General features: G+C 39.0%; 1 protein-coding gene across 2 annotated transcripts; it reads right to left on the bottom strand.

Moving 5' to 3' along the window:
- Nucleotides 1–989: 989 nt before the first annotated feature.
- adcyap1 (adenylate cyclase activating polypeptide 1) lies at nucleotides 990–6,740 on the bottom strand. Of its 2 annotated transcripts, XM_022767105.1 has the most exons (7): nucleotides 6,439–6,740; nucleotides 6,120–6,224; nucleotides 5,480–5,614; nucleotides 4,622–4,726; nucleotides 3,668–3,802; nucleotides 3,020–3,140; nucleotides 990–1,409 (listed from the first exon to the last, which is right to left on the bottom strand). In XM_022767105.1, exons 2-7 carry the CDS (start codon nucleotides 6,215–6,217, stop codon nucleotides 1,401–1,403), a joined length of 603 nt encoding a protein of 200 aa, XP_022622826.1. In that variant the 5' UTR covers nucleotides 6,218–6,224; nucleotides 6,439–6,740; the 3' UTR covers nucleotides 990–1,400. The 2 variants fall into 2 exon arrangements, with proteins under 2 accessions (XP_022622826.1, XP_022622825.1); XM_022767104.1 differs by lacking the exon at nucleotides 990–1,409 and having other exon boundaries at nucleotides 2,605–3,140.
- Nucleotides 6,741–12,895: the final 6,155 nt, after the last annotated feature.

The raw sequence follows: 12,895 nt of genomic DNA, 5'->3' as shown, positions 1-12,895 counted from the left end.
ACAGCTCTCTGGGAAAAAATACCCTTCCCCCATTCCAGTAGCAGTTGTACCACCTCAGATTATTACATTTATGACTGGACATAAAAAAAAAACACATTTCTGTCTCAAAACATGTGGATATATATTCCCTCATTTCTGAGCACGGTTGGTTGAAACCAGCCTGCATCAGCTCTTTCTCTTCACGCATCAATGTTGTTTTTGGCACAAAAGGAATGTACCAGTGTTGAGACTGGCCAACTGTTCCACCAGTACTTCAGGCCTTTGGTGGTGACTGCTGAAGTCCTGGAGAGGTGTAAAGTGCAGCGAGGCAGTGTGTGGTGCGGGCTGGGTGATCCCTCCCACGTCCCTTTACTCATGCTGTCCCGAGGGGAGGTAGACACCCAGCCAACTGGTGTCACTGTTCCTCCGCCAAACCGACTGAGTCAGTATGAACATGGGGCAGAGACGTAGATCTGTTGGTGTCCTTTTCACCAGCTGATCCTTTGTTTCTGTGGTTTACTGATTTATTTTGCAGCATCTTGCAGTTATTGACCGTCCACATAGCTACAGCATGTAACATCCACCATGATGGAGATACAAAAATGAACAGATACTCTTCCCTTTTTTGTTTTTTTTTAAAGAATTGAATGAATTTTTCAAGTTATCATGTGTATACATGTGACTGTGCTATGAAACCGATTAGCAGCATGTTGCTTTGTGTTGTCTGATTGTGTGTGGTCTATTTGATGTCTCAAACTGTTAATGTTTCACCGCTGTTTCCCTCTCTGAAATCCACAAGCTGATTCTTCTCCTCATTTCTTATGTAACCTCTTGTTCGAACTGTGATGATTGATTTAGGTTTTCCTTACTTGTTTTCATCCGCGTAAATGTGTCTTGACTTATGGTGATACTGGCTTCAAAGATTAGACGAAATTTTTGTTGTTTACAAAAATTTATTCATACAAATCTTACAACACTTTTTTTTTTTTTTTTTAAACATTTATTGACTGGACCTTTGCAGATCGTCATTTGAAGTAGTAATCTAATATTCATTTTCTACACAGTAAATATATCTTTGAAGATTATTTCATTTTAGTAAGGCTATTGGCGCTTTCATTATCATACATATAATGTTTCATGGAGAGGGGAAACTGATCCTTCCCTCTGTTTTCACAAAAATCTAATCTAGTGCTCTAAAAACAAAGTGCAAAAGAAAGCAGTGCAAGCAAGAACGCTTGACGTCTAAGCTGGATGGTACTATAGAGATCCTATCAAACGTCTGTGCAACACAAGAACAACAACAAAAGGGTGAAATGTAAGCTGATGATGTGCAGCATTGTAGGGCCACTAAATAGCCATCTGTGATTCATGGCGATTTTAAAGTCGATGCAAGGCACCACAGCCGCAAACTGCTTCCTGCGTCACAAAGCCTAGAGGAGAATGCAAAATTAAAGAAAGATTGATACAATAAACACAAATCGAAGAACTTTTACCCTGCTGTTTGAAAACTAAAGATCAACTTGTTTTTTATTTCTGCAAAATTGTGCCTGATGTATCATTGTAGTTTCCTCAGGAACTGGGAGGAAGTGTGCATATACTAGACTGTTTTTAATGGTACTTGTTTGTAGTGGGTTTTCAGTCTTACCATATTGGTTTTATAAACTCCTTCCTTGATGCATGTTCTTGGTCTTGCACCCGACCCTTGCTTCCTTTATTTGCTTTCGCTTGATATCTCTCTAACTGTGCCCTTCCTGCTCTTTAAATTTAATCATGTCAACTAAATTGTGTTAATTATGGCAGTTTTTGTGCTACACTGCAGATAAAGATGATAGAACATGACCACAGCTTTTCCTTCATATACAATTTAACAGTGGGTTACAAAATCTCAAGCTGGTTAAGTAACAGATGCTAGACATTAGACTGAGAGACTCTCACAGCAGAAGTACATTCAGAGTAATTCTTCAATGGAGGACAAGGTTCAACATACAGCTTGTGTAGAAATGTCAGTGAGGAGAACAGAACACAAAACAACATCTAGAGATGACAGGTATATATGTTTGCAGTAGTCAGAAAGCAAGCAAAACCATCTAGTTGGAGTCGTCTGCACAGATGCGGTGGCTAGTGCAATTACTTTAATCATGCAATCTACTGTAGTTTTTACATTGGTTCACATGACAGAAAAGGGAAGCACAATAGACCCAGAAGGTTCAAAACACAAAAGTTCAAACTGCGTCATATGTCTCTCACAAAGAACAAATCGATGGGTAAGTTACCATGTAACAAGTATCATTTCTTGGCATTTTTTTTTCATTACTTTTTTTTTTTTTATGCTTTTTAAATTTTGCCTGATGGTGCTTTAAATGATAGTGATACTTATTATATGGGCAGAGAGACATGAGAAAACCTTCAGCAGAATAAGAGGTTTCCAAACACACAGAAACCAGTTGATAGAAACACAAGATTGGCACTTTACATGAGTCAAAGGTGTAAGCTCACTCTGTAAACACTGCGGAAGAAAAGGACAAGAAAAACCTCAAAAGTACTCTGGTCCTCATCTCAGATTTGGGATTTCTTTTTTTTTTTTTTTCTTTTTTCTTTTTTCTTGACAAGCGTCCCCTCTTGACTTTAAAAAATGTATAACTGGCATTTTGAAAGCCAGCAGGGCTCACATCTGGTCTAAACCAGATCTAATAAAATAGTTTTTATCATCATAATATCATCCTTGCATCCATAAACACGGACGCTGATAAATCGGTACCTTTCGTATCAATCAGTGGTGATATGTATAACATATCAGTCTAAGCAAAGTCTCTCCACATTCAAGCCTGTATGCACGTGGCTATACAGGTGGGGTTAAAGGTAAAATCAGTGAGACTCTAGAGAGACAGGAGCACAAATGAGGTGGAAGAAGAGTTGGATTCGAGTGTTTGGAGCAAGATCACAAGGTTAAAGAGTTAAAGGTGAGAGGAAAAAAAAAAAAGGGAGGGACATGAGACGCCCCCTGCAAGGACACTGCCTCAGGAAAGAGCCTGAAACTCACCGGAAATTCGGGAGAGAACTGTTTCAGCCAATCTCCCAAAAAAGCCTCAAACTCATCCCCGTCCGGGAGGGCATCAAAGTCTATGTCTTGTAGGATATGATGAATACCTATGTCTTCAAGGCTGTTGTGAATAAAGACAACTAAACTCTTAATGTCACTTTACAAAAAGCAGCATTCAATACATTGATTGTCTTTTAAACTATTTATTTTCCTCACAATCATATCTGTTCACTAAATGTTTAAAAGACAGGGCTGTTGGAGCATATCGTCATGTGAACAATTGTCTCCCCTCAATAAATAGGTCTAAGAAAAATAAATCAATGAATACATAAATAGAGGCTATTTTTTTCTTAGAATGAACAAAAATTAGTCCACAAAGTAGATATATGTGTCCTCAAGTGCTTTAAGTACAAAATAAAAAACAATATTATTATCAAAATATTCATTTTAATGGCTTACTTCATACATAAATACATGTTTAAGAACACAAAAGCGATCCACTGATTGTTCAGATCTCAAAATGACTTCATCTGGGGCTGCACACACTTAAGTTTGTTTTGTTTTTTTTTGTTTGTTTTTCAGGAGGGGAGGGGAGGATGCTACAAATATGCCAGCCGGCGTCCTTTGTTTCTAATTCTCTGTCTATACCTTTTCCCAAGGACTGCTGCCAGGTATTTCTTGACTGCCATTTGCTTTCGGTAGCGGCTGTAGCTGTCTGTGAAGATCCCGTCTGAGTGTCGCTTGGACAGGGGCTCTGAGCTGTCCTCCTCCGTCTTCCCCCCGCTGTGAGAGAGACAAGAGGAAGGTTTCACTATACGCATGTGGTGTGCATTCACATGGCCTCTGCATGTACTGCCTGTGGTGCTGAGGTGAAGCCTCTGGATACTTGAATTAGGATCTTTGTGTCACCATCTGAGAGGGGAAATGATTTCTGATTCCCTATTTAGTTCAGAACAATGCAGCCTGGAGTGATGTGCAATGTTCAAAGCATTTTTAGGGAAGATAATCAGATTAGTTTTGTTCCAGGACAAAACATGTTGGAGCATTGTCATTTTAGAGAAAGAATCTTTTCAAAATAAGCTCAAAGGGCTTTTATTTTGGAGTCGTATTCTCTCTCTCTCTCTGTTTAACTCTCAGCCCATCCCAGGACAATTTGGCCCATATTTCTCGATGTGCAATAAGGCCTGCTCACGATGCTGGAGTAATTGCATCCCTCCCTTCTTCCATCGGGAACCACTGGGACTCAAACCCATAAATTATTCATATGGAAATAAATTTAAGCCTGCGCGGGTTAATTCCTCACTCTGCGCCTTAACGACACAGCAGCGGGCTCAGAAAATGACACTTCCCAAATCAATCAAGTGCCCGTTTGTGCTCCCCCCTCCACGTTTTTATAGCATTAATAAAAGGCTGATTCAGGGGGCGAGGGCGCCGGATCTAGGAGCATGCTGGGAGATAATGGGACCACAGACATACACCGTACGTATAACAGCGTGAATTATGAGCATTTAAAAAGGGATCAGTCCAAAGAAACAAAAACGCACAAAGGACAGGAAACGTTCAGTAGAAAAGAAGAGGTGACAACCAAGAAGATGCTCTTACCCTACACGTTTTGCCATCAGAGAATGCAGATATTTCCTTGCTGATAACTGACCCAGCGCTTTCCTGTAGGCTTTATTAAACATGCCGTCTGCATGCCTTTCCGTTCTGGGATGATAGATAGCCACACAGTAAAGTCACCACACACCCAGCGCAAGAGGCAACAATGTCAAGCTGCACTGCAAAGAATTATTTATCTCAACATGTCGGGCCCTGAAGACACTTTATTTATTTATTTTAAATTAAAGACAGTGAGAAATCTGCATCTAATCAAGTAGTTTTATGATTATTTCACTTGTGTCTAATGACGAATTTCTTTAAGGTTTATATTTGACCAGAATAATCTACCTCGTTTTATAATTTATGATGATTTTAGCGGAATTTTTCACTATTTAAAAAAAAAGAAGAAAAATATGATTTTAGGACTGATCAACTCCACAGGAGAGGCAGTCAGGTTTCAGTGAGGTTTTTTTTTTTTTACTCTTTTGTTCAATTTGGAAATGTTCATTAAAGTCCATTCTTTATAAAGAAAGCGACTAATTTCCCTGGGAATTCAGTTAAAAAGAGACCAGACTAATTTGGCAACAAACAAACAAACAAACAAAAAAGCTGAAATAAACAAAAAGTAAAAATGATAATGAATTCTGTCTTCCTGTTTGAAGTTACTGACAAAATCTCGACGATACGTCACATTGATTCTCTCTCACACACACACACACACACACAAACACACACACACACACACACACACGACGTACTACACACAGTACAAGGACAGAGATAGGACTGTACAGCAATAATGAGATGTTCAACACGGACGTCGCCAACGTTGAGTGTTTGGGAAAAGGAGATGATAGTCACCTTTTCTCTGGTGGGTAATACAAAGTGTAGACGTCGTCAGCCACTGACTGGGGGCTTCTCACATCCATTTGGTCTCCGTCATAATCCAGGGACGGTAAGGAATTTCCATCCTCATCATAAACCTCACTGTCAAGTCTGAATGAATAAAAACGGTAAATAGAAGCATTATTTTTATATAAATGTTACTTGTTGCCATGTCTGCATAAGTCCTTTAAATTATGTACAAAGATACAAAAGAAACCAGATCTTTAAGCCAATTTTTCAACAAAAACGTTTTCTATTAATTATCTAATCACATAAATTAGTCGATTAGTGGCTGCAGGTCAAATTGAGACACTGTACTCCACTGCCTCAGTAGCCTAAATTACATTACAGCCGCTCCCTGGTGAATGTTTCTCCCCAATTATTTCTGTGCGAGCAGCTCTATGGATTGTCTGTCAGATGCTATTACCCGGTAATCCAATAGGCTTTTATAGCCACAGACATAACAAACTGTGAGGCAGATGTGGTCGTTACCCCGTGCCCTGCTGCTGCTGCTGCTGCTGCTGCTGCTGAGTGCAACAACTCCTTTCCATGCATGTCAAACATTCAAAAGGAATCAACACCTGAACACTTCGATGATAAGCAGGAGTGTACATACCTAACACTTGGAAAGCTAAGCCCCACAGGTGAGCAGTTGACGCTGTAATGCATTATGATTCCATAGATGAGTAAGGCTAAAGTCGCTTTACTAGACATTGTCCTGCTGTAAGAGAAGAAAAGGACATTAAGTGAGTGCACAGACTACTCATAGGAGCAATTATTTGATGCAATGAGGTGGGTTTTAGTTTTTTCCTGTGATATTTAGTAACTTTCGCATCACACCTGCGAGTTTCTAAACACACAAAAAAACAGCCAAACCTGACTTTCTACACACTTTTACGCAGCGTAAAAACCCCCCGGGAAAGTTGCCTTCTTACCAGTTGCGAGACGCTGGACGCGATCCGCTGAAGACCTGAACTGAGATAGGATCTCTATCTCAGTCTCTCTTCTCTCTCACTCTCTCTCTCTCTCTCTCCCGTCCTCGCCTCTTCCTCTATTCCCTCAGTGAAGCGCCTCTTCAGTCTTCAGTCTGTGCTTCTCAACCGGGTGTGCAGCTCCTCCGCAGCTCAGTTCTCGGGGGTTTCTACGTGTACTCTGTCATGGGCGGAAAGAAGAGCGCCAAACAGTCTGCGGAGAACTTTCCTGCGTCCTGAGAACTTAACTCCTCTTGTCCTCCTCGTTTTTTATTCATGAATCCGAAAGGCATGCCTTTTTCACTTGTCACGTAGGTAAGGAGGGGGGTGGAGAGGGGAAGTGGGTGGCTGCGTCATCGCCCCCCCCCCCAACCCCGTCCCATTGGAGAGCATCCTTCTTCCGCGTCAATGAAGGACCCAGAGCCAAGTCATTAAAAAAAAGAAAAAAAAGAATGGATCTTGGTTTCAAACATTATCATTAATTACATTGTGAATTAATATCAAAATTTGACGTCACGCCATAAATAGGATCATATTGGCCTTGGGAGGGATTTTTTTCTTCCTGCCCCCCTCTACTAAGGCCAGAGGTCAAGCTCAGCTACACAACTGCTGTAGGTGCTAAAGAACTGTTCGGAGTTTGAACCTGAGTCATCTGACTGAAAGATTTGGTGGCAATAATCTTTCAATTCTGACGGTTTGATTTCTTATTCCTTATTAGGGCTGAACACTGCATTCCTTATTGCGGTAATAAAACGCCCCAGTATGAGAACCACATATCTCCAAAGTATCAACTCTGAGTTAGATGTAGGCTTTGTTTCAGCTTTGTCATAATGACGTTTTCAAGTAAGCCAGTGGGTTTCAGATGGTTTATTTAACTTAAGAAGAAGGTGAATTCTCTCAACCCATTAAACAACTATTAATCTTCTAGCACAGAGATACATGGTTTTCACTGGAAATTGCTGGAAAGCTTCTTTTTTTTTTTTTTAGCTACTGTCTGGTGGAGCTGTCCGGTGCTGAAATACGACTGACAGCCTCTCTTCTAGAAAGTTTCCCAAACTGAGGCACCAAAGAGATGTGTCTGAGGCTGCCGACTTTATTGATCAGAATAAGTTTCCTTGTTACACTCATCTTTCCACAGGTCAGGCTCAGTTAAAGAACCAGATACTCAGGTCATGTAGGCTACAGAGTTTGAACCTGAGTCACCTGGTTGAAGGATGTCTTTTTCAGCTCTTGGCTGTCCTTGCTGTCCCTGTTTCAGAGGCTGAAGTGCTGTATGACACATACAATTCAAACCATCAGTGATTCACTTAATCCAGTGGAGGAAAAATACTCATATCGTTTACTTGTCTAAAAGTAACAACAATGCAACAATGGAAAAATACTCCATTAAAGTCATTCCTGTTAAGGTTAAAGTAAATGTTATCAACTATAATAGCCCTAATGTCTGCTTTCTTGTGAAACATTGGATACTTTTGGTTGTCAAACAGTCATTTAAATAATTATCTGAACAGTTTAGAAGGGAAATCTTTCTTTAGTGGAACTGTTAACAACTCATAAACATCTGAAACGTGACACTACGCCCCAGTAGACACTTGTCTCAAGCCCAGAACATTGGGAACCACTGGTTAAATCTTTAAGCTCATCATATTATATGCTTTAAGGTAAAACCCTAATTTGAAAAAGTAAGTACAGCTGTCAGATAAATGTCGAGTACAAAGTACAAATGAAATGTAGTGAAATTGAAGTATAACGTATCATAAAATGGAAACACTAAAGTACAAGTACCTTAAAATTGTCCCAAAGTGCAATAATGCCTTGATCCAAAGCTAAATTTAAATCTTTAGCTATTATTAACTTTTGTTTTTCCTGCTTTGATTTTTGTCATTTACAGGCTCCCATGCCTGTGTTTCTGGCCTGGACAGTATTCATTAACAGTGTCCTCTTTCCACTCAGGTATTCGGACCATGTGTTGAATCTTTAGTGGGTGATTCACAGCAGTCGATCCTTTTCTGGCTCTGACGTCATGTGACGGTTTGTTGTTTAGCGCAAAGAAAAACACTTTACTCTGAATTCTTAAAATGTTGAGGGGGGGAAAGAATCTCTGATGGAGTCCTCTTCTTGGTCTGAGAGAGCACTGCACCCAAGTGGTTATGAGAAGAAAGTGCACCCATAAGTCTCCGAGCTTTGGTAATGTCATGGACCCCACCCAGGCAGACAGAACCTGATCTTATCAGGGAAACGCCATCTGAGAAGAGTGTGTGGTTGAATGTCACCTGACGCAGAATTACATTTAAGTCTGAACTTATAACTGAAATGTAATCATCATTTTTATAGCGTTTAATTTCAAAAAATTAGGAAATCTGTTTTGTTTTGTTCCTACACACTAGAAGATAAAATGATTTTCAAATTCCTCAATTGAATGTAAATAATACATTTTAAATAAATTGCAGAAAAAAAAATCCTGTTCATAACAAAGAGCTGTGTGTCTAGGTGATACTTTTTTTTTTTCTTTTGGACACTGTGTAAAGTGGAAAATAATTAAGATTAACATAAGATAATCAGATCATCATGACTGCCTGTTGAAAGTAGTCAAAGTAATCACAATAAAATGATGATTAGTGATTCAGCTTTGTTCATCTCTTAATAACATTTTGAAAATATTTGTACTGGTGTTGCCAGGATATCAGTTTTTCTAAATCCAATTACAGAGAACATAAAATAGATAAGAATATTTATCCAGTAATCACCCGATGCTTGACTCATCATCAAGTGCCTTCCTGTAATAATCCTAGGGGAATATTAATAAACCTCATTGCCTCTGCAACCATTTACAGAAGCATTTTATTCTCCATTTGAAAGTTGATTGAAATGCTTGATGCTTTTCTGGCCACACTCTTATTATAATAAATGTCCATGTTCATATAACATCAGGATTATTTAATGAAACTGATTACAATCTGATAAATGTGACATAAAATCCATTTAGGCTATGGTAGGTTTTAAAACTGGCTCCTTACAGTAAGTCATTATTTACATTGTTATCAATAACATTGCATTGTGTAATTATGTATGGTAAAATAAATTTGCTTCTGTTTGTTCAGATGTGTCTGCAAACAGCAGCTTCCTTGAATTCACACTGTTTAATATCTTTTTGCTTGGAAAGAGAGCCGTGAGTAATCACACAAGACAAGACCACACAGCGTATGACTGAGCTTTATCACACCAGAGAAGACAGGAGAAGAACATATGACTCATTCTAATTTTAGCACTGTTGGCCTTTTATAGCGCCTACCGCTGTTGACATGCAGTGTTTAAAGGGTTTTATTGAAGTTACAATCTCATGACTCAAGTGCCTCAATACGCAGCTTTTACAACGCAGAGTGTTGAAAGGTGTGTGTGTGTGTGTGTCTTACACATGTCTCTCTATGTTTGAATGGACAGATTTCAGTTCAAAACCATCGTAGTGAGGACATGTCTGCATTGTGAGGACATTTTGCCAGCCTTCATAAACCTTAAAGGGGCTGTTTGAGGGTTATGGCTCGGTTTCAAGGGTTAAAGGTAGAATTAGTTTTAGGTTAGGGTCGGGGGTTTAGGGTTAAGAGGTTTGAGGAATACATGATGTCAATGAGTGTCCTCACAGCTACAGAAAAAGCAACATGTGTCTGCTTGTACAATGTTTTGGGGACATACATCTGCTTATACAGTCACATTGTGGGGACTCTGCCTTTTGAGGACAAAAATCAAGTCGCTTTAATGTAAATTATTCAATTTTTTTATCCAAGATTGGATAAAGATTAGGGTAAGGTTGCTCGCCGCTTATTGCTGTATATGTTTATTAATTGTTAATTAACTGTTATTCTTATATATTTTACACGTCATCAAGTTTCAATTGAGCACAGAAAGAAAAACTGTTGTCAGCCATGCATTTTCCAATGAATTTGTAATCATTTGTATACCTTAATCAGCTTGTAATGAAAACCTAATCCTTCAATTCATTATTGAAAGAAAAAGGGGTATTACAGTTTTTTCATTGGACAGCAACCAACGTCCTGTAAACTCTAAGACACGTGGTTATCTGATTTGTATAAACCTTCTTATTGACTGAGGTATAATCAGGTATAATCATTCTCAACATTCAGTTTACTTATAAACTGTTTTTATATTTAATACACAAGATTGCGGAAAATGTTAATCATCCAAGTGGGTTATTTAAAATTGGTTTATGAATACTTTTGATAATAATATTAGTGTACATCGAATTAGAGGGTATGACTGATAATTGTTTGTCAAGGGCTGTAAGTAATTCCTGGCACAAATGGCACAATTAAAGCAGGCTATGTAATTAAAAGGAGTCTGTAAAAGAGGGAGGAGAGCTGCTGTATTGAAATTGCAGGGTACGCACTGAAGAGGATGTAATCACCAGTGCAATACAAGAGCCTTACAGGGCTGAGTTTCACAGATTGCAGACTATCCCTAACTCTGGTCCAAAAAGCTGTCACAACTGCACAGAAATGTTTCATTACTCTATTATTTGTTGTGTTTTACTGATTTTATACTATAGGTTTAATCACAAACACATGATAGAAATATTGACATTAAGCTGAGGGCAACTTTCCTTACCAACAGTAGAAGAAGTATATAAAATATACGGCAGCCTCCACTAGAAAGTGGGGTTGTAACGGAGAAGAGAATATCCTGTTTTTCCAAAAATTTGGTATTCTGGTATATGCTATGGAGAACTGTGAACTCATCAACATTGCCTCTCTTTTCCCCTTAGAATAATGGGCCACTAAGTAAAAGATTTATAATCCAAATCATGATAATTTTTCTTAAAGGGAGAAGACTTTGGTAATATTTAGGTCATCGTGGAAAACTTAATCTTTCTAGTGACACACTTTTAAAATGTAGTTTAGTTTATGCGTTGCCAATTGTTGTATGTTACAATGAGGGATGTTTTAGTTTTAGAGATCACTGATGTTATTTTTAAGATAAAGTCACTCTCTCCTCCTTCATACTCGCCCTGAACGACACAGACAATGGTCAAAACTGGTGCAGAGATATTTTGACCTCTAGTCTCTGGTATAGGTGAAGCTCCAGAAACACACTGGCATCTTTCATCAGACACTCACTGTCTGAGACATGCCCGTGTTTTTCAATCTCCATTCCCCCGAATTTCTAGCAATGGTTTTTGACGTCTCACAGAAGAAGCTGATATAACCCTAATGACATCATCAGGATTATTTTCACCACAACGGATTTTTGTTCAGCCTTACTTTAAAGCTACTTAAGAATCAATAAAAGTCAGAGCCTAATTCAGTTCAATACAACTTTATTGATCCCTGCAAGGAGAACTGTGCAGCAACTTACCACTCAGGTCAACAAATACACTTATACAATAAAAAAGGACAAACAATTTACAGTTAATTGCAAAGCCAAAACAGTCACAGGCTTTAAACGTGGAAACTGTATGTAGTATTGGTAATGAATAAACACAATCATCCGAAAATATCTAAAAGAATGTATACAAAAAATGAATAGAAATTAATAAAATTACCAATCAAGAATTGAGAGAGCTGATAGAGGTAGACTATTTCTATTAGCTAATCTATGTATTAAATAAATCCTATGATGCTCTCTGTGATTTTATTTCTGATATGAAAACAATCGACCACATAAATCACATAAATAAAATCACTATAATGGCAGACAGTGAATAATGTGTGTGAATAATGCCACACGTTAGTGATCTTACTATAATTGTATTGCATCTATAAATGTAATATTCCTAAAGGCCAATATTAATATAACAATTTATGCTTGCAGTGGTATGTGAATTGCATCCCTGTGAAGTTATGATGTACTAAAGCTGTCCTGTAACAGCAGCTACACCCTGTTAAGTGAGACCTCCCTGAGCTGCAGATGTGCCCTGGCAGCTGCAGTACCAGCGTCGCGACCAGCAGAGGGCGCTACAGGTTCGTATTTGTGGCTTATATCGGTACAAACTGAGGACGCTCCTTTTTGTACATGAAACCATCCTCCGCTCGCCGGTCCGCTCTCCTTCCTCTAAACCCGACTGTAGCTGTACCCTCTTTTTTTTTTTTGTCATTTCTTTATCCATCCGGTTCCCCCCGCTTCTGTGACTGCCTCGCCCCCCCCCTCCGTCCCCCCTCGGCCGTTTTCAGATCAGCTGCACCGGACGGATCTGTGTCTGTATCTCCAGCTGTGTGGCTCCAGTCCCGCAGGCAGGGTCGGCCATGTTGTTGTGTGGGGGTTGATGCAAGTTTAGTAGTAGGAAGTAGAAGCTACAAAGAGGTGGAATACTTTAGGTTCTCACTTTTTTTCCTTTTTTTTTTTTTTTTTTTTTTGAATCACTGTCATGCTGCTGCTGGTTTCCTCCTCTCTGACCTCTCCGCTCTGAACA

The sequence above is a fragment of the Seriola dumerili genome, unplaced genomic scaffold (genome assembly GCF_002260705.1).
Source record: "Seriola dumerili isolate Sdu_G_001 unplaced genomic scaffold, Sdu_1.0 BDQW01001124.1, whole genome shotgun sequence".
Classification (NCBI taxonomy): domain Eukaryota; kingdom Metazoa; phylum Chordata; class Actinopteri; order Carangiformes; family Carangidae; genus Seriola; species Seriola dumerili.
This window is presented reverse-complemented; position numbering and strand designations above follow the sequence as displayed.

What these genes read in the sequence shown, in the direction of transcription:
- adcyap1 (XM_022767104.1), bottom strand. Translation starts at nt 6,217, where the DNA reads ATGTCTAGTAAAGCGACTTTAGCCTTACTCATCTATGGAATCATAATG. An exon ending in TATTACCCACCAGAGAAAAG is followed by an intron (nt 4,727 to 5,479) that starts GTGACTATCATC and finishes CTATCATCCCAG; the next exon opens with AACGGAAAGGCATGCAGACG. An exon ending in GCAGCAGTCCTTGGGAAAAG is followed by an intron (nt 3,141 to 3,667) that starts GTATAGACAGAG and finishes TATTCACAACAG; the next exon opens with CCTTGAAGACATAGGTATTC.